This window comes from Camellia sinensis, chromosome 2, assembly GCF_055761805.1.
Source record: "Camellia sinensis isolate YWXY chromosome 2, ASM5576180v1, whole genome shotgun sequence".
NCBI classification, from domain to species: Eukaryota; Viridiplantae; Streptophyta; class Magnoliopsida; order Ericales; family Theaceae; genus Camellia; species Camellia sinensis.
Genome location: NC_138962.1, coordinates 204,986,830 through 205,013,918, shown reverse-complemented (window position 1 = coordinate 205,013,918; position 27,089 = coordinate 204,986,830). Strand labels below are relative to the sequence as shown.

The 27,089-nt window shown below is 32.9% G+C and overlaps 2 protein-coding genes across 2 annotated transcripts; both read left to right on the top strand.

Annotated features, from left to right (window-relative positions):
• The first annotated feature begins 2,482 nt into the window (after positions 1-2,482).
• On the top strand, positions 2,483-10,334 carry LOC114314803 (zinc finger protein-like protein). Its single transcript, XM_028261291.2, has 7 exons — positions 2,483-2,926; positions 4,606-5,072; positions 5,850-5,964; positions 6,192-6,857; positions 7,577-7,654; positions 8,989-9,108; positions 9,803-10,334. The coding sequence occupies exons 1-7, from the start codon at positions 2,621-2,623 to the stop codon at positions 10,076-10,078; spliced, it is 2,028 nt and encodes a 675-aa protein (XP_028117092.2). The 5' UTR covers positions 2,483-2,620; the 3' UTR covers positions 10,079-10,334.
• A 1,749-nt stretch (positions 10,335-12,083) lies between these two features.
• Positions 12,084-12,696, top strand: LOC114314810 (uncharacterized). The gene is made up of 2 exons (XM_082913368.1): positions 12,084-12,545; positions 12,616-12,696. The coding sequence occupies exons 1-2, from the start codon at positions 12,084-12,086 to the stop codon at positions 12,694-12,696; spliced, it is 543 nt and encodes a 180-aa protein (XP_082769494.1).
• Positions 12,697-27,089: the final 14,393 nt, after the last annotated feature.

Below are 27,089 nucleotides of genomic sequence, written 5' to 3'. Positions count from 1 at the left end.
GCGTATGTGGTAATCATCCGGGTGCCAGGTCACTAACCCATAAAATATTTCTCATTGGTTACTTCTGGCCTACTCTCCGCCAAGATGCCATTAAATTCGTGCTGAAGTGTGATAAATGCCAGCGCTTTGCCAACATCCCCCATGCTCCTTCTACAGAACTGATCACACTTTGCAGTCCCTATCCATTCGCTAAATAGGGGATCGACCTGGTTGGCCCATTGCCCATCGAAAGAGGCCAAACCAAGTTTGCAATCGTCGCCATCGATTACTTCACTACATGGGTGGAGGCGGAACCCCTCGCCACAATCACCGAACGGAACACCACCAGATTCATCTGGCAGTCGATCGTATGCCGATTCGGAATCCCCCAAGCCATCGTCTCAGATAACGGCAAGCAATTTAACAATGCCAAGTTTAGGAAATTTTGTGCAGAGCTTCGAATTCAGCCATGCTTCTCTTCCCCAGGTCATCCCCAAGCCAATGACCAAGTTGAGGTTATCAACCGTTCTTAAAGATCATTAAAACTAAGTTGGAAGCAGCTAAGGGACTTTGGGCAGAGAAATTACCAAACGTACTCTGGGTCACGATTTGCCTATATTCCGAGGGTCACGATTAAATTTCGCCAGTTTGAAAATTTTCAAAAAAAAAATTTCAAACCCGCATTTTCATTGCCCAATATTACCGTGTCCCTTCACTTCTTACTAACGCGTCATCTCCCCCATTAAAGAATTATGCCACGTGTACAACCACAATCCACTGCTCCCTCCCCTTACCCTGTCCCTTCCCCTTCACATCACCACGTGCCCCGTCGCTCCTCGAGCCCCACGCACCGCCACTTCCCCTTCACACTTGGTCACCCCTCGTGGTCCGCCCTCCTCTTAGTCAGCCTTCACACTTGGTCACCCCTTGCGGTCGGCCCTCCTCTCAGTTGGCCTTCACATTCGGTCACCATTAGCGGTCGGCCCTCCTCTCAGTTGGCCTTCACACTTGGTCACCCCTCACGGTCGGCCTTCACACTCGATCACCATTAGCGGTCGGCCCTCCTTTCAGTCGGCTTTCACACTTGGTCACCCTTCACAGTCGACCCTCCTCCCAATCGACCTTCTCGCTCGGTCACCCTTCGCGATCGATCCTCCTCGCAGTCAACCTTCTCACTTGGTCCTCCTTCGCAGTCGGCTCAATTCCCTGACGGTCTTCTCCTCGACGACCTCTCACAACCCCTGTTTTTTTCCTTATTCCCTTCGTTGGACTAAAGTTGTACTTGTGAATGGGGGACTACTGACATAGGTGGGCCTATAGGAGCTTTTGGCCCATCACTTAGAACCCAATACATAATTCAAACACTAAAGCCCAACATTGCTGGAGCTCAACGTGGCATTAAGGACCAATGACTCCTAAACACGTGTCAAGAGAAGAACCAGCCACATAAGCAGACAAAGACCCTACAAAGTTATTGCACCACACATCAGTCATTAATGAGTTTCCCTGCAGCATTTATGGCAATAACCCCTCCCGTCGAAACAAGAAAATGCCTCACCATGAACAATGCAGGCTAAAACATAGACTTTTGGCCAACGTGACAGATCGGAAGGGATAAAGAAATGATTAGCAGATGATATAAGCAAGTTTCTAAGACAAGGAAAATGTTAAGTTCTTGATCACCACCCCATCTCTACATGCCATCACTCTCACATCTCTAACTTGTTCGTCGGAGGGTTCATTGGAGGACTCTCCGTTCCCCGTTGAACTCTTGTGCAGGTTTCTCGGTGTGCTCAACACCTGGGCAACTGTGTGGGATGCGTGGATCAATCCAACCCGTTCCATCTAAAGTTCAGAGTATCATCAAGTCCCATCATCTTATTTAAATCACATCACCTCTCTACAACATCACTTTTAATCCAATCCATACACAACTTATATTTCATAAAAAGTCAAAAAGTACACGTATTTAGATCATTTCAATCCATTCCTAAATATCGACAATACTGAACCAATTATATGTCTAATACCACCAAACATGGAGAGTTCAACCCACGCACAAATAGGGTTGTGCAAAATACCGCCCAATCCGTTAAAATCGCACCAATCCGCACCGTTCTAACCGCTAACCGCGGTTTAAACTTTAAAATTTATAAACCGCCAACCGAACTGAACCGCTCCGCTCCGCTATAATTAATACACATATATTTTTTAACTTCCAATGAAATATCAATGTAAAAATGAGTGTGAGAGAGATTTAAGATGTAAAATTTATTACAAATTAATAGTTATACATATAAAACATATTATATAAAATTACTTTGTGTTATATATCTAAAAAATATTATATAAATTAATATTATATACTATACAAATATATGATAATTAGTTAAAATATTTTAATATCTGTCAATCCGCTAAAATATGACCTAAATCACAATTTATCAAACCGCTAATCCATCAACCCGTCGTTCAATTTATACTTTACTCTCAACCGGACCGCATCCCACCGCACACCCCTATACACAAACAACATACGACTAATCTAATGCTTTCCCCCACGTAATCCAGTCTATCCAGTTCTCAACATATAGCTATCAAAAAAATTCGAACACACGAACTCACAACGACGTTGACGACGATGTCAAACGACGCTGCTTCCGGCGGCGGCACCACCAATCACCACCAAACCAGAAAGGAGGACAAACGACACCGTTCGATCTTCGAGGTGCCTTCAGACTTCTTCGATTCGTGTCGACTCCTCCAATCCCCAACCTCTTTCCCGGAGCCCTCTGAAACCCCTGAAATCGAAACCCTAGCCGATGAAGTAGCTAACGACGCAACGAAGGCTTCGATTTCGAGATGGTCTTGCAATACTTGTAAGGCCGAGTTCGAGTCTCTTCAAGATCAACGATCTCACTTCAAGTCCGATATTCATCGATTCAATGTAAAATTCTCATCACCCTCAGTATGAATGTGTGTTTTGTTTTGTTTTGTTTTTTTTTTTTTTTTGTTTTTTTTTTTTTTTTCCTGGTTTTGAATGATTAGGCAAATGTTGGTGTTTCATGATTTGAAATTACTTTATATTTTGCTCATTTGAATTGAATTGTTTTTTACCATTTTGTACTAGAACATGTGTTGGTGTGGTTTAAATGGTGGAGTTTGTTCTGTTTTTAGCTATGAAGGCATGGGTAGTTCTAAATGGTAGTTGTATTCTTATCGTGCCCGTGTCAGATACATGCTCGCGGAAACGTATCAAACACTTTTCAAAGTATTATGCAATACTTAGTTAATTTTGAGAAGTATACTTTTGGACAGTCATAAGTCACGTATCCAAATTATTATGAAATTGAGATAACAATTTTTGCATACTATTAGAGTTTAATTGCTAGACTAAATACAAGGTTCTTGCTAATGACAGCCCATTAAGTACTAGATCTCAAAAAATTTACAATCTCAATATACTCTTCAAGTATCCCAAAATGCTTTCACACATTTCAATACCCTCTTACACATTTTTTCAACACTAGCAATAGTCCAAGGGCCGTTTTTAGCATTTTTCTAAATATAATTATAAATTTTAATATTTCTTTATTTTTTACCAAAGAAGAAAATAGTAAGATTAAAGTAGATTTTTTAATTATTTTTTATTTATAGGTTTTATCAAAGAAAAAGTCTATGGACCATGAAAACAAAACCCAGAAAATGCCCAGAATGCTAAATCCATGGTGTAAAATCAAAGTTGTATATGTGGGACCATATCATCAATGAATCTGGACCTTTGATTTCAAATTCTGGGTAGTTTCTGTTTCTTTTTGTCTGGGTTCGTGGAATGGTCCTCTATCAAATTAACATATCCATTGATAAGAAAGTAAACAAACTATTGGGTCTTAAATTGATGTCTAATTTCTCAAGGATGGTCTCTCACTAGTTTTTGAGCTCATGTATAATATAAAAATTATAATTATAATTTTTTTCAATGTATCCTGGTTGTACTGCATCTTATTTTTTTAGTTTTTCTGTATCTCTATCGTATTCATATCCCATATCAATGCTTCATATCTTGTTATAGATGAATTCGTTTGAGCAAGTTGTATGACAATTGAATTGGGAAGTTTCTGATTAGAGTCTAGCTTGAGTCACAGTGATGTGTAAATGGAAAGTTGGGAGGATTTACTGGTTTCATTCAGCTCATTTTCTATATGCTTCACTTTCACTTGTACTCTGCAGAATAATGATTTTATTATAATAGGCTTACTGGCTATGGTACAGATTATTGTTTTCGATATCAAGTGTAGTACATTTATGTGTATTTATTGGATACACTATATAGGAAGAGGGGAGAAAACTGGAAAGGGTTTGAATTGTAAACTGAAGTTTATCATCTTTATTGGGGGCACTTTTGTTTGTAGATAATGTGCAAAGTGGGTTATTATGAGGGAATCTATACGTAAGTTGAAACTTTTACTCCTGGATACCGAATTACAACAATAGTGTTTGCAATTAGGGTGGATAGATTGGTTTTGTTTAGCTCATCTGCATCTACTAATCTTTCTATGGTGGACAGGGGAAGTTTTCAATAGGTGTTTATTGTTTAACATTTTGAATGTTAATATTTAACCTCAGGTAAAGCTAAGCATTGCTGGAAAAGATACTGTGAAGGAGGAAGATTTTGATGAGTTGACCTCTGATTCTTTATTCAGAGACTATGATATATCGAGCATATCGGGGTCTGAAGATGAAGATGAAAGGGGATCTTTCCCCCAGAATAATGTGCATAGTGGATTAAGCAGAAGTGTTAAACAAAAGCTATATATCCATCTTCCGAAAGGAGAGAGAGTTTCAATTTGGAAATGTTTACTTCTGAACGAGGCTGATAATATTTTATTTGAGAACGATAAATTAGTTGCTGGAGATGATGGTGGGTTCATGCGCTGTTTGAGAGAGAAGGAAGTGATTGAGAAACTGAAATTTTTGATTCATGAGCCCAGGGATAATACTCATTTGAGAATTGTATTGCTTGCAAGTGGTGGGCACTTTGCTGGCTGTGTGTTTGATGGTAACTCTGTTGTGGCGCATAAAACATTCCACAGGTTAGTGTTTACTTTGTGCCTGCTTTGACATCTTATTATAAAAAGAGCTTGATATTTAGGTAGTTTATATTGATGAACTTTTTCTTCCTTTCTCCTTTGTCTTGTTTGCTCATGGACTTGATACCATTATGTTTCCATGGCACTGTTGAAACTTAATTTCATTTGGTATTAAATGGTTGCTTCCTTTTCAATTTTTTTGTTTCTACTATTCCATATAGGAGGTTGATTTTTTATTTTAAATAATAATTGCAATGAATCAAAAAGATCCATAGGAGTGCAGGCCAACTGATGGAGATTGTGAAGGAGGCAACAAGTGAGAGTTCTTAGAACTATGAAGGTTTGATGCTTGAACACACACCCGATCCCCTTTACTTCTACCTGAGTCTATGTAACATAGTTCAAGTTTTTTGTTTCTACTATTTCATATTTTACATTTTTTGATAGGTTGCTGATTTAGTAATCTTTTAAATAATAATTACAATGAATCGTTGAATCGAAAAGAACCATAGTAGTTCATGTAGTGTAGGCTGCAAACTGATGGAGATTGTGAAGGAGGCAACAAGTGAGAGTTCTTAGAACTAAGAAGGTTTGAAGCTTTAACATACACCCGCACCCAATACTTGTACCTGAGGCCATGTAACATAGTCCAAAAGCCTATATTTCATTAAGGCAATAATAAAACAGTGCTCAATTATAAAGGAATGAGAAAAATCATCAGAGCTGCAGGATTGTTTTTTCTTTCAGTTGGTCTGAAACTCCTTTTGTTTCTTTATGTAGATATGTGGTAAGGGCCAAGGCTGGTAAAAAACAGTCATCAAAAGATGCAACTGGCAGAGCCGCACATTCTGCTGGAGCTTCACTTCGTCGTTATAATGAACTTGCGTTAAAGAAGGTACTGAACAGTATTGAAGCTGCCCTGTATTACAGTTCACTGTAAAAAATTTCCTGGCACATTGATTTTGGTACTCACTAACCTGAATGTATCCTTTGGCACTCTTGCCCTTACAGATTATACCATATCTAATAAATACTTTTGTTTCATAAATGATATTTTGCATAAAATCATATTTCTTTTCTTTGTGATTTTGCTTGACTGATTTTTATCTCTTTGCTAAGTAGGAAATTCAAGAATTACTTGCTGCTTGGAAACCTTATTTTGATGCTTCCTCGTGTGTTTTCATTTATGCTCCTTCAAACAACCGTCAACTACTTTTTGATGGAGAAAAACCATATTTCAGTTGTAAGCACTGTGTTGTTCAAAATGTTCCAATGACTGTACGGAGACCTACATTGAAGGAAAGTCGGCGACTATATAATTTATTGACACAAGTTTCCTATGAAATCAATGAAGAAAATAAAACTGCCATCAAAGAAGAATCACTCTTAAGTGTGAGCATTACAAATGATGGCTGCCCAGGGCCCACCAAAGAGGATTTCAGGGATGATCTGGACGGTAGAGATACTACTGAATCTTGTTCAGGTTTCAACAAATCTGATAATTTGTCTAGCGCGAGTGAGAGTGAAGATGTTGGCACAACAACACCTTTACATGAAGCGGCAAAGTCTGGGAACACCCAAAAAGTTTTAGAACTCCTAGAGCAGGGTTTAGATCCTTGCAGTAAGGATGAAAGGGGACGGACTCCATATATGCTGGCAACTGAGAAGGAAGTGAGGAATACTTTTAGAAGGTTTATGGCTTCAAACCTTGATAAGTGGGACTGGAATGCTGCTAAAGTGCCCAGTGCATTGACAAAGGAATTGGAGGAATCTCAAGCTTCTAAGCAGGTTAGTTTGATGTTTCTCTACTGATTTATTTATGGTTTTGCACCCGTATTCATTTTTAGTTTTCAAGTGATTGTTTTATTACTTTCGTCAACAACTGCATTATGTGGAGATTATGTCAGCTCTTGAATTAGTTATAGAAGTTGTGTTTCTTTGCGTTGACCTCTCTCTGCTTGTATCCACAGAAGACTCATCTTACTTTACATGCCAAGTGCCAAGGCAGTGACGCAAAATAAAATTTCACTATACTTGATTCACTTCACTAGGAAAGATGATTGCTCTCATCTGGAAAACTAATATCAAAGGATGCTGTTTTGTCACATTACCATATCACATTGTTGCTAGATATTGATTTATTGTTTGTAACATTTTAGAAACAAGTGACCAATTTATTTCCATGAGGTGATTCGTGAGGATTCTCAAACAGTTGTATGAGAACATGCTTTGGAAATCTTATTCTTGAAAAATTGGCCCACCTCAGATACATAATGAATAATGTGGCAGGAGAGGTTATCAAAATAAATGGGGAAAATTATGGTCATTTTATTTTTCAGATGCAAGGGGAAGGTGAATAGCCGCATGATTCATGTGGGTTTTGATGGAGTAGTTTGTTTTGTTGTGCTAGCTTCCATACCAAATAAATTAATTAAAAAAAAAGAGAAAAATGAAAACAATTCTTTAATGTGATGTGCTGATGATATTATCTTTTGCTGATTGGTCAGGCAGAGAAAGATGCCAAGAAGAAAGCAAGAGCAAAAGAGTTGAAGAAATTACGTAAAGCAAGGGAAAAGAAGGCCCAGGTGCGTCTTGAAAAATTATAGCCTTGATCTTTACTCGAATTTTGATAAAAATTTGTCTCCTAAGCAGTTGTGCTCATTTTTGGTTGCCAGAGTTTGAATCTGTGTGATTTACAGATAATCTGCTTGTAAGTAATTTTCAGAGCATGTGGCATGAAGTGACTCCATTTGGCTTCCATAGCCTTTTGATGCACAAATTCATAATTTATATTGAATATGATGTTACCCAGAGGAGGTGGTCTGGCGCACACACAACAATTGACTTGATCAAATGCTATGAATTATTTATGGACACAATTACATTCACTCATGATGAGTCCTCTAGCCGATGGAATGGGAATATAGTGGATTATCTAATGAATAACTATAATAAGCTGTTATCTGTTAATAATAATTAAAGGAAACAATGTTGTTCCATTGTGCATAACTAGTGCTCAATTAATTTTTGTATTGAGATTTATAATTATTAACTTTTACCTATATAAATTTGCTGTAGTTTTTAGTGGACCAAAAAAATACAGAAAGAAACTCTAGTGTTATATTACAACAAAACACACACACAACTAATAGTACATGGCAAGTATACCCAGTTTGATACAAGTTAACGATGTGACCCAATATTCCCTTGAAGGTTAGCTCGGATAGTCAGTGGCCCAGGTTCCTATCCGGGAGGTCAGAGGTTTGACTCCTCTCCTGTTTACCCAATTCATAGGGTTGAGTTGTGGCTTCTGAACCCCATGTTTATACACCTGAGGTGGATCCAATGGACCCTGCCTAGGGCTAGTTCTTGGTCGTAAAAAAAATATTTGATGTGACCAATATAAACTATAGAAAAAAATAATAATAAAGATTTGCAGGTCAGGTTTACCATAAAATATTTGTTGGTTGTGGCACATTAAGTTATATATGTAAGTTGAGATGACAGTTTCGCTGATGCCTTGCTTGTGGAAGTTGCAAGATACAGAATGTATATCAGGCTTGATATTTCGTGATTCAATCAATGTAGGTTTAAAAATAAAAAATAAAAAATAAAAAAAGAGAGTAAAACTAGGATGTCATATTGTAGAATTTTTTTGTTTCTTTCTTAGATATATTTTGTGTTGTTTGTGTTTGAAAAGATAAAGAATTGGCTGGAATGATGAACTAGAATGTTATAGCAAACAAGCGCAAATTTTGCATCTCTCACGATTATCTCATATTATCTTGTTTGTGCAGCTTTCTCTTTTCTTTTTTTTTTGGTGGGGGGATCCTTTATTGGTTTGAAACTTGAATTTGTTTTATTGGTTTGAAACTTGAATTTGTTTTGTCTTCATCATCAATTTGATGTCTATGTACAGGCAGAAGCTGCTCCACCATCCCAGAGTGCTCTGACAACTTCAAAGAGTCAGGGAGCCTCTCCTGTTACAGGTTCCAAAGGACAGTCTCAATCTAGTAGTGGGCCACGGATGTCTAAAGAGGTTAGAGCTTATTCTTTTTCTTCTTCTTCTTATTTATTTATTTTAAAAAAAAAAATTGCCAAGGGTAGTTAATACTGGTTCTTTCTTCATATAGAGTTTGAGATGCATGAAAAATAATATTGTTCATAACTTTCATGAGTTGAAGTTTTTATGGGTTTTTTTTTAGCTGTTCATAACTTTCAAGATTAGATTCATTTCTAAATGTTTGTATTACTTATAGAATTTATTGACAATTTAACAGGACATTGAACCCAAAAAAAAAAAAAGTTTTCAAAATTAAAAAAAATTTAAATCATTCCTGAGATCGACTATATCACAATAAAAATATAGTGGATTAGCTATAATATACTTGCCAAAAAGAAAATTTAACTATATAATATCAATCGAAAATGGTATGTTAGAAAAACTTGAATATAAGAATTTAATTAGTAATTTTATATCATAAAAAGTAAGAAAAATAAGTTTTAAATAAAAATATTTATGATGTAAAAATGCATTTGAAGGCTTCAATTAGATTTTTAGACTTAGGTCCCATAAGAAGTTAAGCCTTCTTTGGGTATACCTCAGTTATGCAGGATTTATGCATTGATGACTTTAGAAAAGTCTCATTTTTGTTCAGACCCTGCAAACAAATTTTTTTATTTTTTATTTTTTATTTTTTATTTTTAAAATAAATTTATGCGAATTTCATCAGGAGGAACTGAAAAGGGCACAAGCTGCAGAGAGGGAAAAGAGGGCTGCTGCTGCCGAGAGGAGAATAGCAGCAGTTGCTGCCCTAAATGCTCAAACGACAAACATGAACACTGCACCAAGCAGCAGTTCACAGCCCAAGGGTGTGGTGACAACCGACATCAAGTGCTCGTGTTGCGACTCATCTCTGGTTGGTAAAGTTCCATTTCACAGGTATAACTACAAATACTGCAGCACATCATGCATGCATGTCCACAGAGAGATGCTCGAAGATGAATAACAACCACTTTCCAATTTTTAATATTACAGTTTTATTACTTGAATTTGAGATTTGTTAGGTCCAGTGAGGAGTTGTGGAGTTGATATGCTCGGATTTCATGATTTGTCTGTGTGTGTACACTCAATACACATGCTGGCTGTTTTTTGTTGAGTATGATATCGTAGATGTTATTGGCCATTTTTTCTTCATGGAGATGCTACCTTGTATTGACTCACCCTCGTTAACAAAATCTAAAATTGATATGTACTTGTATTGACCTCGATCTGATCTTTTCGAATGGAAAATCAAAATTCCCACAGCATAAGGCTGCAGCCAGTCCTGCAGCTATTATGGATACAAAATTAAGATTAATGATTCGTTCACCGAATTTGTTTAGGATGAATACCCGAATGAGTCTCTTTCCGGAAAGAAACTTTATTCAGGCGAATTCGGACTAAACAAATTCGGTGGATGTAGCGGTGCTGTAAAATTAATGACAAAATTATTGTTGTAATTAAATGTAAAATATATATACATTTTGAAGTAAAAGAGATTGTAGCATCATTTTTTACCCATATTATTAACAATATGATTGATAGTAAGTAACAAAGTGTTTAAATCATAAGAGAGCATAGTATTATTGTATTTTTGTCATAACTAACATGCTGTTTGGATTGAGAGGTTTGGTGAGGAAATAAAAGATTGAGAGGTTTGGTGAGGAAAGAAAAGATAGAGAGAATGAAGTTTATCATAACTTATTTGGATGATTAGTGAGGTGAGTCTTGGTGAGAATGATGAGAAATCACACCAAATTTAAGTATTGTTTCTCACCAAAGGTTGTGAGATTTGGTGAAAAATCAAAATTACTCTTTATAATAAATAAAATAAATAAATTATAAATGTACCTTCTAAGGTTTGCTTAAAATATAGATTATCTCTTATGATTTGAAAAATTATAAATCTCTGTCATAATTTTTTATTTAACAGCATTAATTGAAAAAATGAAATTCATAACTGCTCTTTTATACAATAATAAAATTATATGGATTATTAATTGAAATATATTTTAAAAACTATTAATTAATTTGATTATTTATTAATAAAAAGGAGCATTTGTTATGAAATTAGAAATCTCACGAGGTGAAATGTAATTTTTAAAACCACATATTCGTATTTTAAGTAAACTTCAAGGGCCGTATTTGTAATTTAACCAACAAATTTTAATACCTAAATTGGGTGATTCTACTTATACCACTCTTTTACCTCTTTACACCTTCCATATGAGATTGTTTTTTCTTTCAATTTTATCCATGTATGAAATTATTTAAAAGGACAAAATACTAAAATTAAATATATTTGATTATCTCCTTACACCCTTTTATCTTCAATTCCTACTTCTCTTTTTCCTTTCTCAACTTTTCTTTTCTCTTACATATCTCTTTTGAAAAGTGATAATTATAGTGTTTTGATCATCAAAAAAAGCAATGGATGAAGAAACGGTGGTGAAAAATTATCAAAAAAGTGAAAGTGTGAGTTTTTTTTATTAGTTTGGTAGGTTTTTGTTTCGATTTTCTGGGTTGGTTTGCGATTTTTGTTCGATGTTTCGAAATCGAACAAAATAACATAATCCGGCATCACAGTGTCGAACAAAAAATATAAGTCTGGTATCAAATTGCCGAATAAAAGATACATTTCCAGTAATATAAAGCTGAATTTTTTAAATTTGTTCGACTACTCATAGCCATGTATTTTCAGTATATACATATTTTGCTTGGAATGATTATACTTATACTTATTACAACAATGCAAGTACTGCATTATTAGTGGACTCCAGTCATGAATTCATTAAAGACGAGGTTCATTATAGACCAGTTCGTAAGCAAGTGCAACGGAAGAAGGCAAAAAAAGATGATGTATGTAATTACATAAAATTTGTAACTATGTACAAAATGTATTTTAATAGTTTTTCAGCTTCATTTTAATTATTTCATATATCCATTGCTGTATATTTGCGATGTAAGTTTGTATGACGCAGTCAACAAATCATATCTCTTACTTCAAACAATTTCTGAAGAACTTAAGACCATATATCCGTCACATAAAAGATGTACAAGCAGATGACAATTATGGTTTCAGGGCAATAGCTGGATTGATTGGTTTAGGTGAAGATGATTGGCAACAAGTTAAGCGTAACTTGTTGACTGAGTTGCATTCGAATGTAGTGCACTGCGTGCAACTATTTGGTTTACAAGAAAGGGTTGATGAACTTAACTCTATCTTATCCTACTTCAAACCTAATCCTGGATTTAATCATTTGATGACTATGCCCAACATGGGTCATTTGATAGCATCATACTATCGAGTCGTTCTTTACCATTTATCCATGCAACAATTCTTGACCTTTTTACCACTTAGATCAGTATCGATTGCAACACTTGATCGAAGAGATATCTACATAGGATTTATAAATGGAAACCATTTCGTGCAGGTAACTACCGAGCCTACTTATACCATTACCATGTCTTATTTTGTAATTATTATTGATTTATTTGTCATAGGTTTATCTGCAACCAGGTCACCCAGTACCTTCGATAGCAAATAATTGGATTCGTTTTCATCGCCCGTGTGCTAGTGGATAGGAGAAAGCATATACTATCCGTATTCAGTAATTTGGTACTCTTATTAGCCCTGACATAATAACTATCGAAACAATCGATATAGAAGAATTGTGATAACATGTTTGATTAATGGATGCAAACAATGACAAATTTTATGGATGCTTTTATGGATATTCGTACACTTGATTTTGTTATGAAATATTTTATGAATACTTTTTATGTTTGATTTTAAAGATGCGTGTTTGATTTATGGATGTTTTTTATCGAACTGGATTAATTCAAATTCGTTAACATTTTATTACTGAACAAGCCCAAATTATCATTTGGAACAAAGTGGCTCTGTAAATATATGGCAACAGAACACTAGACAAATTTATTTTTTCCAGCAATATAACACTGGACAAATGTAATTTGTTTACTATTGTGTGACTGAACAGACACTTTACAGTGGACTCCACTGATTTTGTTGTGAAGCAAATTGAAATTATCCAATTGTATGGCAACATAATACTAGGAAAAAATAGTTTGTCTGGTAACACGACACTGGAGTAATTAAAATTCACTAGCATTTTATTATCGAACAAGCCTAGCACAAATTATTACCACATTATTTGGGAGGAAGTGACTTTGTAAATATATAGCAACAAAAGGCTGGACAAAACGATTTTTTCTGGCGTTATAGCACCGAAGTTTTGTAAATTGTTTTGCATTGTGTGACCGAACAAGTACTTCAATGTGGACTCTATTGGCTTTGTTGGGAAGCGAACTAAAATTATCCAATTGAACGGTAACATAATGCTGGGAAACAAAATTTTATCCGGTAACCTAGAACTAAAGTAATTCAAATTGTTTAGCATTGTATTACCGAACAGGCCCAGCACAAAAGTATGGGTGTAAAGAGATGGGTTTTGAAGAGTCTTTTATCATAGGGTTTGTTTTGGTAATATATTATGTGTAATGAGAATTCAATTTTTTTTAAGTGGTGTAATGAGATGGAGGGTGTAAGGAGATAAAAGAGCGGTGTAAGTAGAATCACCTACCTAAATTACTCCTCTAAATACAAAGCAAATAAAATAAAAGACATGTATTCTTTTTTAATTATAATCTATCTAAATAATAAAATGAGAAATCATAATTATTTTTTTTTATTTTCTTACCTAAGTGAGAAATTCTAATTATTTTTTTTTTCTTTTTTCATCTCTCAATCCAAATGGAGTGTAAGGGAAGTTGGTGTAATTTATTTTTTCCTTAATCCCGTGATGATGTGCGATTAAGAGGTGGTTTGACCTAAATTTTTAATCTTTATTTTTTGTTTATAACTCTTTTTTAATTTTGTATTTTCAAATGCTCTTAAATAGGAAAATCTTTAAAATTATTTCAAACTTTTTTAAAATAAAATTTTACCATAAAAAATAAAAATCTTGCTTTTGACCGAAAGCCGTCCCTCGCGCTTTGTGTTTGAAACCTAAATCGGATAACTGTCAAAATAATGTACACAGTAATAAAAAAAATTAAAAAAAATAAAAAATAAAAAATCTTGCACGAATTAATAAATTTTATAATCTTTATTAACTGACGATATCATGGGATAATAAAATTTTAAACACTAAAAATAAAATCTATTTTCATAATATGACAGTTGCAATATTATTAAATAATCTTTATATAAAATAATGAATTAATTACAATTTTCACTCCAATAATTTAGGGGTTGTTTGGGATGACCTAAATAAGTGTACTTTTTGTCTTTTTACGAAAAGATGTGCAGAAAAGTAGAGAGGTGATATGATAGAAAAAAGATAAAAAGATGGATTATTTGAGGTATGCCAAACTTGATCTTAATTCAAGTTCGAAGATCAGCATGCTCAGACACCATTCAAGCCAGATGATGGGCCACTTGATTCACCCCAAACTTTAACAGTCCTTCCATCTCCAATTCGCTACCAGAGTCCTGACTCAAGCAAACCATTTGCATTCCAGAAACTACACCAGGTGTAGGACGGATTCGATCCCAGGTTTGCATCCAAGAAATCTGTTGAGGGGAAGTATTTAGCTTTAATTTAGATCAAATTATAAATGTGAAAAGTGTAATTAATTCAAACTTTATTTATTTGAGTATTCGGTACACAAATCGACAATTGTTTGTGGACTTTAGTTAAAATTTTCAGGTCTAGAATCATGTTGAGGTAACTCGAAATCAAAAGTGCTAATAAATCAATTAAAAAATAAATAAATTGTCATATTTAAATTATAATTATTTTATTTTTTCTTTCATAACCATTAAATTAATTAAAAAAATCCATCATTATTCCAAGCACAATTTTTTTTAATTAGACTAAAATAGTCACAAAAAAAAAAAAAAAACAAGCTTACAAAATTCATCCAAAATGAAGACTTAAATACAGGAAAATTCTATTTCCACATACTTAATTACCTCTGTGCACATCTTTTCTCAGTACGCATACTTATTAATTTGATTATTAATTAATTTTCTCAATCCACATACTGAAAGTTATAATTATACCATTCACTCATAATCATTGTACACACACCACTCAACTCTCATTTTTACACACTTGTTGAGTAATCCTACTTCTAGATTTGTAAACCCATGTGAAAACTATTCAAGACTATAGTGTGAAGTGAAGATAAAGTCCTCTCTTGAGGACCTCCATTGAACCTCCATTAAAACACCATTGAAAATCCTCCAAAATATTGTTGAAGATGAGACATTTTTTCATTTTTTTTTTATTGCAGTTGTCATTTCTAGATCTCTGTACGCTCCATTGTCATAAAACTCTTTTTTTTTTCTTTTTTTTTATAATGCTTTTCAGTTTGGGGATTTCGGCACTAGTTTTCTGAAATTATATATTTAATTTGAAACTTAACTTCCAAATAAAAGTGACTAGTTCGACAAATTTGTTTCGAAAAAAATTAAAAAAAACTTTCGGTAGTTGATATCCGAATATAATGAAATAATTCGACACTGATTGTTCGACTAAAAATTGCAAAAGGAACAAAAAAAAAAAAAAAAAAAAAAGTTGTGCACAAAAAACTAACATTTTCGTCATTAATAGAGTATAAATCTAAAGATTGAAACAATATGAGAGTTGTTATGAGAGGATTGCTTTACAAGCAATAGAGGAGTATAGAGTGTGTTACAAGTAAAGTGACAACAATGAAAAAAACTAGAGTTTAGTTTTTTTTTTTTTTATACTCAAAATATGTATATTGAGTTTTTTTTTGTTTTTGTTTTTAAAATATGTGTATAGAGAATATTTTCATATAATATTATGGGTGCTAGTGGATGTCCATTATGGTCATTTTAATTCAGGTATAATTGCCATTAAAATAATATTTCATTAAGTATGTGCACTGAAATAATTAAGTGTGTAGAAATAGAATTTTCCTCTATCTCTCATGTATTAGAGTTTTGTCTTAATTTATTGAGTTTCATTAATGAATCAATTTTATTTTATTTTATTTTTATTTTTTGTAATATACACTTCGTCCCAAGAAATCCGTTGAAGGGAAGTATTAATTTAGATCAAATTATAAACGTGAAAAATGTAATTATTTCAAAATTTATTTATTTCAGTATTCGGTACACAAACACAATTGTCGTGTTTGTCGACTTTAGTTAAAATTTCTGGATCTAGAATAATCTCGATGTAAATCGAATTCGAAAGGGCACTAATAAATCAATTAAAAAAATATCACATTAAAATTATAATTATTTTTTTTTCCATAATTATTAAATCAATTAAAAAAATTCATCATTATCCCAAACATAATTTTTTTACAAAGCTAAAATAGTCAAAAAAAAAAAAAAATGAAATAAAACTTAAAAAGTTCATCCCAAAATGAAGACTCAAATACATTCAAATCAAGTGTTTTTTTATTTTTTTATAATAGGGTAAATTACATTTTATCCCTTTATGTTTGGCTATTTTTCCACTTTGATCCTTCAAGTTTTTTTTTTTCCCCCTCACTTTAGCCTTTCATGTTTCAAGTTTTTCTCACTTTACTCTTAAAATTAATTTCTATTAAAAATTAAACGTAAAATGACACATTGACAATTACGTGATATAAAAATATTTTATTATATATGACTCACACCTCTAATATAAACTTAAACTATAATATAATAATATTTTTTTTTTTATCTTATGCAACAGTTATTCTAATATTTTCTATCTAATTTTTAATAGAAGTTAATTTTAGGAGTAAAGTGAGAAAAACTTGCAACATTAAGAGTCAAAGTGAGAACAAAATAAACTTAAAAGGCCAAAGTGAGAAAGTGGCCAAATATAAATCGGACAAAGTGCCTTCGTTTGAGAAGTTTTAGCCCCAGGTTTTTTGGCTAAAATAGTCATAAAAAAATAAAATAGGCTTTTTAATCCCAATAAAACAAAACATCACATCCAGCCCATAATCATTATAATTTTTCTCTCACAAAAGTCACAAAAGTCAAAAATCTCATCCTAAACGAGATTTTTTAACCCCGGACTAAAAAAGCCAAAAAGTCAACCTCCTTGTCAACCTCGTTTTGATTGTTTGAGAAATGATTATCCTCTTTGGTCTCCTAATCATACTACTATTGTTTAACAAGAGAAAAAATATGTACTTTACCTGTCTTAGTGTTCCTACTAAAAATTCATTCAAAATTATTCAAACTGATACCTCTGACATTGGTTATGGTGGCATCCTCCAAGTCCATCCCAAGTCATCTGAATAAATTGTTCGTTTCCACTCTAATATCTGGAACAAAGCACAAAAAAATTATAGTATAATTAAAAAATAAATTTTATCTATTGTATTATGTATTAGTAAATTTCAAGATGATATTTTAATCAATGATTTCTACTATGCGTTAATTGTAAAAGTGCAAAATATGTTTTAGAAAAAAATGTTCAAAGCATTGCTAGTAAATATATTTTTGCCTGTTGATAGCCTATTTTAAGTATATTTGATACACTTTCTATCCTTAAACTATCATCAAATTGTTTATTTAATCTCTAAACTATCGACTGAGTCTTCTAAGTTCCTAAAGTATATGAATCAATGTTTATTTAGTTCTTAAATTATTAATTTAATCTATTAAATTCCTAAAATATTTAATTCAAACCCGTTTAGTTCTTAAAAGAATTATAAAATTGAAACATATGTTCGTAAGTATTATAAATTGGTAAAAGACACTATCTAATTAAAATTTTATTATAAAAAAAATCTTAAAATTTTATTTTGCCTTTAAAAACAGTTTTATTTCGTTGTGTGATTAAATTAGTATTAGAGTCTGATATATCAGTCTTACTAATAAAATTAAATGAGTATTAGATATATTGAAAAAGTAGAATTAGATAATTTAAATAATAATATTTTTTACAAATAATAATAGAAAAATAATATATTAATTAAATTATAAAAAGAATTTAACAAAAAACATAAAAATAATCGATTAAAAATTATAAACGAAATCTGACACATAATACTAGATAAAAACAAACATACACAGTCATTTTAAGAGATAAGTAACAAAATACTACATATGATTACGCTTATCCTTTCCTTTCATAAGAGCTAACGCCCCACTATTTAGTCAGGATAAAAATTTAAATTTTTTTGAAATAAAATTTTAACTACATAGGGTATTTTACTAATTTAGAATATTTATGGACTTATATTTTATTTGTGTAATATTTTTCGGGGACTAAATATATTTGATTTAAATATTTTAAAAACTTAATAGATTTAATCGATAGCTTAGAGACTAAGGCCAAGTTTAGCATGTGCCCAAAAAGTCAAAAAGTCAAAAAGTTACTCAAAAAGTTAAAAAGTTATTACTATTCACCAAAAGTAAAAAATTACAGCTGCACAACTCTCAATCCTAATTTTTCCCTATATACTAATTTATACAATTTTTTAATACACATTTTTCCATAAAAAGTCAAAAAGTTAACCCAAACAACCATATTTTTTTTCTCAACTTTTTAGTCTAAAAAATCAAAAAGTACATTTATTTAGGACATTCCAAACAACCCCTAAATAGACTTTAATCTATATATTTTAATAAACTCAATTGATAGCTGAGGGACTAAGGTCTCATTTGGGAAGTAAGTTGAGACTAATTTAATTTATTAAAAGATAAAATAAGATAAGAAGTCAATAAGACAAAAATGTCAAATTCAAATCATAATTATTTCAATTTTTTTTTTTCACAAAACTATAAAATAGTCAAAGGTCCTTCTGCAACGAAACTTTTTTAATTAGGTTAAAATAGTTAAAAAATTAAATTAAAAAGTTCTTTCCAAACCCTTGTTTTGTCAACTCGACTAAAAGTCATTTTTTTGGATCACATCATCTGTCATGTACCGTATTTTATTACTCGGATAACCTTCTCAATATTCATTAATTAAGTCTATTTACAAATAACATTTCATCCTTAGATGAAATGATAAATAATTAAATATACATATTCCCTCTTGTTATACAACAATGACATTTACATACAAATAAAAGAAATACTCTGAGACTTATAATAAAAGAGAGGACACTACTCTTTACAAAAAAAAATAGCACTCAACCAAACAACAAATGAATTAGTACAATCCATTACTACATTACGCTTATGAAATGGCAAAACCCATTGTTTGATCTTCAAATCTGAAAAGCATTCCCTATACACATGTACAAGCAGGGGGTGAGCAACCACTAGCTCACCAAACAATCTCATATTAAAACATTAAAAGATATGCGGGTACCAAAATACTCATACATATATCTGAAATCATATCATGTTAAAACCATATGATTTTATTACATAATCTCTTAAATCTAATTTATTTAATTAACTACAACAAGTTAACTTAAATAAATAAACATGTTTCAATAGCAACAGGGCATCCTTTTCAATTCATTCAATTATCTCATTATCAATTGAATTAAATAATTAAACAATTCATCAAATCCATTTTATACGATCTTATGAAATGAATGCATATGCCATGTCATGCTCAAAATATTTTTCTCATTTTTTAAAAATCTTACGCACAATGTCATTTTGAAAACACATTAATCCAACAATTTCAATAAAATTCCAAGATGGTAAATACGACTCAAGTAATCCCTAGGCTGGTGTCTGCAAGTAGACTATACAAGTACTACCAATTTGTCATTTTTACCAGTATTAACTGAAAGACTCGACACTTGTAACTTGTCATTTTTACCAATATTAACTAGAAGGCTCGACACCTATAATCTGTCATTTTTACCAGTATTAACTGGAAGGCTCGACACCTATCATCTACATCACCTTTCAAGACTTACCACCATATTTACCTCAAAATCATTTTATGAAAATTTGTTTCCCAACATTCCTAAAGTTTTCAAATCAAATTTCAAAACTCATTATTATCAAATGAATTGATATGCCAATGCAATGATTAATAATACAATGCACTATTTCTTTCACTTTCAATACTTCCACATAATATTCCCATTGTGATCAAAATTCTCATTTCTTATTTCAATATAATTTCTCAAAATGAATATTAATACTTTTATTCCAATTCATTTATGAGACAACATAATTCTCACACTTAGAGTAATCTCAACTATTCAGTCACTTGAAGACTATATCAACATTTTGAACAACAATTTCCAACACTTCAACAATTCTCATATTCTATGAAAACCATCTATATAATAAGGGAGAAGAGTTTTTGAATTTGTGTGAAAATGTATCAGAGATACATTTCAATTTAACGGCTGAGATGAATTTGAAGTTTATATCGACGGTTCAAATTGGTTCAAATGGATGATGATTGATTCATTCACGCACGCACGTCTGACCCATGCACGTCTGACCTCATCCTCCCCACCTTCCCTCTCTCTATCTCTCTCTCTTTCACTCTCTGTTCTTCTTCGACAAAAGCAAAAAACCCCACCCTCTTCGCTACCGACGCTCCTCCTTCGTCACGCTCCTCTTCATCAACTGTTCGATTTCAATTCTCTTCATCGACCCCCACCCTCTTCGCTACCGACGCTCCTCCTCCTCCTCATTCGTCACGCTCCTCTTCATTGCAAGGTAAGATTCCCTTACAACCCTTTTCGATTTAAGTATAGTTTTGTGGCTTTGATCATATATCCAGAAGAGTTGGGGCTTTAATTATATAACATGGTACTCATTTTGATTTTGATTTTTGTTTTTCTAAACCTTAAATTGATTTGTTAATTAGGGTTTTTTAGGTATTTGGATTGCTCTAAATCAAGTTTGTAAGATTTGGTTTAGTAATGTGTTTGTTTCCCTTTTTTTCCACTTTTGAGTTTTTTTCCCCACTTCAGTGTTTTGGTAGGGTTTTCAATTGATCCGATTGAGAACTACGAAACTGTGATGGTGTTGATCAGGGAAATGGTGTTGATCATTTAAATGTTTTGTATCCAATTTAGATATATAATATTAAGTTATAGATTTTAATAATGATTTAAAAGCTTCATATGAATGGTTTTGAAATAATACTGCAATAATAGTTATTTGGATTTCTCCCCAACAAGGATTTTAGTAGCACAAGGATCCTTATGGGATATCTTGACCTCAAATCCCCTAATTTCAAATTCATCCATCCAAATGCAACATAAGGTTTTAAAATTTTTATCATCTAATGCTTATGAAGCCTTCAAAGTTGCCACTTACGTTAGACATTAAGTCTCAAGCAATCAAGCTACAGTTAATGAGGGTTTCTTATATTGGTGGCCGTTTTAAAGCAATGTTCTGGCCTATAATAATGTGATAGAAAGATTGGAAATGATATATCTTATAATCTAGGAGACTGATTGTGAGCTTGATGGTTCAATGATATGTTTATGTTGAATAGGTTATGAATGTTGCAATTTTCTTAATTTTGAGGATTTAGTGTTATATGAATTGATCTTTTTGTTTTAAATTGACAATTGTCGAATGTTTCAATTGTGTAATATACATGATTGCTTGAATGGTGTAAGTTCTTTAATTTGAATTAATTCTCCAAATAGAAGACTGATATTTGAAATTGTGTATCCAGGAACCTTTCGTAAACATTCCAGAGGATACTATTCGTGAAGCACTAAAAGGTGTTCTTGGTATCATAAGTTCTTAATACTTTACACTTTATTTCTGCCAATGTAGAATGTAACTGATTGTCTTTGCTTATTTTCTCTCTTTGCCTGCAATGCAGATGAAAAGAATCACCCCCTTTTGATCCATTGCAAGCGAGGAAAGGTATACTCTGGTTTTTCTGCGACTCAGTAACTGATTTTTAAGTATCAAAAAGAACTATAATTTGCAGAAAACAAAATTCAGAAGAAAATCAGAGTTTCACAACTCTGCCATGGAACTTCTGATTCAAAGAAAAAGAAAAAAGTGATTTCCAAATAAAATACATCAGATTACACCCCCTTTTTCCTCTTCTTTTATAAACTTCATAACCTAATATAATTTCCTGACAAACTCTTCTGAAGGATTTAAAACCCAATTTAATTGGGTATAGTTTCCTTCTCTTCGGCTTCACTTCCATTTGTATCTTATAAATTTTGTGTGTTTGAAATAAAGACACTTGCCACGATAGAAATATTCATAAACTTAATTTTCTTGCTGAGGAAACGGGAAGAATGAAATACTGTTATGTTTTGGCTCGGGATTGCCCGTCCACACCCTTATTATTTTTGAGAAAAGGTTGTATGTGGTGCTACGGTTTTGGGGTTTCTATGTGACAACATTAGATGCATACCTTTTGCCTTTAATGTCTAATTTGGTACCTTTATTTTCTTTTTTTTTTCCTTTTTAATTGGATTTCACCAGAATAGATAGAGCCTGATTGCAAATGGTATGCTAGTAGAAATAGTTGGTCAAAAAAATGAGGTTAAAAAAAAATGTAAAAATAATGGTTAAATCAATTTATGATTGCATTTGGAGTCGTGGATTTCAAATCATGGGAAATGGTGTTGATCATTTAAATGTTTTGTACCCAATTTAGATATATAATATTAAGTTATAGATTTTAATAATGATTTAAAAGCTTCATATGAATGGTTTTGAAATAATACTACAACAATAGTTATTTGGATTTCTCCCCAACAAGGATTTTAGTAGCACAAAGATCCTTATGGGATATAGATTATAGATTTCTCTATCTTGACCTCAAATCCCCTAATTTCAAATTCATCCATCCAAATTCAACATAAGGTTTTAAAATTTTTATCATCTAATGCTTATGAAGCCTTCAAAGTTGCCACTTACGTTAGACATTAAGTCTCAAGCAATCAAGCTACAGTTAAGGAGGGTTTCTTATGTTGGTGGCCGTTTTAAAGCAATGTTTTGGCCTATAATATCAATAATAACCTTGGAAACCCCCTTCCAGAGGGTTTACAATATTGCCAAATTTGCTTATATGTCATGCAAAAATAGTTGGAAGGGAAATGCAGCTAAGCAGGTTTTCTATAACTTTTTTATTCTTTCATTTTCAATGATCTGTTCTGGCTTCAATATGTGGAATTATCATTTCCTTTTTTCCGATGGGATGAATCATCTGGGTAAATACTCTCACATGCAAATACTTCAATTGTTGATAATTTAAGTTATAATTTTAGTTTGGCCCTCAAAATTTATATATCTGGGTTTATACACTCTGTGTAGCCTCTATCACTGCGTCGCCTCCATTAGCTTGCTGTGTTTTTTATTTTGAAAAAATTTGAAAGAGGATAACTCCAAAAAAAAAAAAAAAACCCTTATTTTTCAGCTATCAAACAGAGGGTTTGGAAATCTGCGCAGATAGGGTGCTTCTTTTGGGAATTTAATTATAGTAGAGCTGAGGTTTAAAGAGTAATGAGATTTGTTGTTGTACTTGAAACGCCCTCAAAAGAAGACAACATCAAACCCATTAATATAGACATGCATTGATATATAAAGCTTCACATTCTTCTATTTATCAGAGTACTTCATTACAAAAGTATTACATGTTAACAACAAAAGCAAATGCCCTACGGGTTTACAGCTTTCCAAGTTAACACTTGGTTACAAAAGAGAGTACTAACTCAATTACATATTAAGCCCTTGGCTTGAATTTACATGTAATACATCAAAAGAAATAAGACAACAAAAGTGTGTCCGCCTCTAGCCTCCCAAGCTAAATCCTTGCAGGTGGCATGCTACCTGTACCTGAAAATGATATTCCCATAAAGGGTGAGCCACAGCCCAGCAGAAATACACTAAACCAAATATGAACAATGTCTAAAAGATTAGCAATTGATAGATGGTCAACACTGATACTTTTCCTTATTACACTTTACCGTTTCATGACATACAAGTCCATGTTACAATCCATTTTCCAATTTCTTTCAATTCTCAATTTATAACCATGGCTCAAAACCTGGCCAAACAACTTATATGAGACAATAACTCATATTAAACACTTTCCCATTTCACTATAGATAAGCATACTAGCTATATCACACATCAACAGATAAGCATACAAGTTATATCATCACTTTCACAGATATGCATAAAAGCACTATCACACTTCCAATGACAAGCATATGAGCTCTGTCAACACATTATTAGATAAGCATATGAGCTCTATCTATGGAGTCCATCCCCTATCTCCTCCTAACAACATCCGGTTTAGAGGTCCATCCCCTATCTTCCCCTAAACCGTGGAGTACATCCCCTATCTCCTCCCACACACAACACAATGCATATAAACAATAATTATACACATCATCACACAATACATAAATTTAATGTATTCTTTCAACCGTCATACTCAATGACACATTCCAGTGATTAGTTCCGGTTTGCCTAATCATCATGCATTGTCTACAACAATCAAGACTATCCTCCACCGATAGCCCAAAGCAGTTATTTCTATACAGAAAATAAGTGCAACAATGGATATATATAATCAACATTTCAACTAGGTGAGCGATAAGTAATCCAACTACACCCTTTAATCCCATACCTTTCCAAATCAATTCCTCGTTTCTCATAATTAATTATGCAAATTAATTCACCAATGTAATTAGGGCATTTTCCATAATTAACATTACAACCCTTAGGTTCCATTTTCATTAATGTTTTAACATTAATTTCACTTTTTCCATGCCAAACATGCATCTAGGTTTTATATAGCCAAAACCCCAACTTTTGTAAAAATTACACCAAGGCCCCCAAACTTTCACAAAATCACCAAACCAACCCCAACATCTCAAAACACTAAAATTTAAAGACAAAGCTCATAAAGAGGAGTAGGATATCCCTACCTCGAAGTTAGAGCTCGGATGGAGAAGAAGCCAAAACCAAAATACTTCAAAGACCAAGATTCTCGGATCAAAACGACGCCCTCGACGATCCACACAACTTTTACAAAGACCGAAGAGAAGGAGGACACTTTAACTAGATCAAACCCTAGAGAGAAGGGAGTTTCTAGAGAGAAAGGCTCTCAAAAGTGGGTTTTAGAAAAAGTAAGAGAGAGAAAGAAAAGCAAAAAGTGATTTAAAATCACCCAGCGGATAACTCATATATGCATGACCCGCTCGAGCGGAGAACACAATGCTCGTGCGCCAAGAACAAAAATCTGAACACGCTCGAGCGCAATAAGGCTCGCTCGAGCGCCAAGACACAAGAATAAAGCACTTCCGCTCGAGCGTGAAAACCAGTCCGCTCGAGCGTAGATTTCCACCTCCCAGAACTTATACCCAGAAAGTACTACCCGCTCGAGCGCCACCAAACCCGCTCGAGCGCCACCGTTCGAGCGTAAACAAACCCGCTCGAACGTAAAAATCACATCTGCAGAAGTTTTGCAGGAACACGAAATACTGGAGGTGTGCAATCCCCGCTCGAGCGCAAGAAGACCCGCTCGAGCGGACCGCCTAAAAACTGAACAACAAGGAATTGAAACCAAGACCTAACCAACCTGTAACAACCCTGCTCAAAACATCATAAAACTCAATCAAGTGGAATTAAAGGATGACAACAAGATAGATACCACTACCAACTTCACGGAACCGAGTCCGAAATACAACAGAACAGTAAAGGGACAACCGGGATCGTTATAGTGCTTATGTTATTATATGAACCAGAAGCACACAGATTTAAAGATGCCTTTCTTCTGTATTTGTAACTGTTTTTTCTTGCTTTGTTAATTGTAATGTAGTTTTGTTGTTTCTTATTTGTGGCAGGCATTCGATTTGAGTTTTTGTTTATGATAGGCATGCTGTAAAAGAGATGGAAGAAAGTCCCTCATCAACAGTTTGGGGTGGGAAAATAACTGGAATCAAGTTTGGTTTGGATTTGTGTGTTTGGATTTGTTAAAATAATCAATTGGTTTTGAATTGGTTATGGGGGGTTTGCTTTTGGTTCGAAAATGTTGGAAGATTTGGCATTTGTTTTCAAAATTCTCACCAAAGGTCTTTACTATATTTAATAAGGCCATGATTTTTGCTGTGGATTGAATTTTAATTTTTAATTTTTTTGGTTATTTTGGTATGGGCTAAAAACCTCTTTTGGTACCCCATAGGGCATGGATGTTTGGGAATTTTGGTTTTAGGGATGTTTGGGTTTGTGTTTTCTAAACCTTAATCCATATATTCAATGGAATCGCAGTTGATATATACCTCAATTTGGTTTGTTTCTAAGATTTGGGTTTCTATTTGTTTTTCTAAGATTTGTTTTTTTAAACATTCAAATTGGAAAAGAGAGAAGAAAATGAGAAAGAGAGAGAATGGGTGTTGATTTCCTATGAGAGGAGAGAATGAGAAAGATAGACCTTTGTGGAGAGATTAGAGAGAAAAAGTGGGGAAGATGGAGAGGGAGAATGAGTAGGAGACAGTGTAGAGAGGTTAGCGGGTCACTAAGTATAACACCACACAAAAAAAAGTGGGTTTAATTTTTTTTTTTTAAATCCACTCTTTTTGAAATTTTTTTGTAGAAAATGTTGGTTTTTTTTTTTTTGTGGATAAATTACTCAAAATTTAAATGGAGTTTAAATTGAGTTCTGTTAAAAAAAATGGTGAATTTAAATTTGTATGAAAATTGAGTTTAAATTGAATTTATGAGTTATGTTTATGTAGAAAATGTTTTTTGTTTGTTTGTTTGTTTTTATTTTGGTGTGTGTAGATAAATTTAAAGTTAAAATTTAAATTAGGTTTAGATTGGGTTATGTTAAAAAAATGATCATAAAAGTGAATTTTGAGAAAGAGAGGAGAAATAATGGGAGTTGTGCGATTTGTGAAAAAACTGGAAAGAAGAGTTTTTTTATTAATAGAATTTTGACTTCAAACTCTTATAATAAATTATATTTTTCAATTTTTACTTTAATTTTATTGGGGTGTATTTATGTTTGAGTACTTTTACAAAATTCATTTCAAACTCAATAAATTTGATA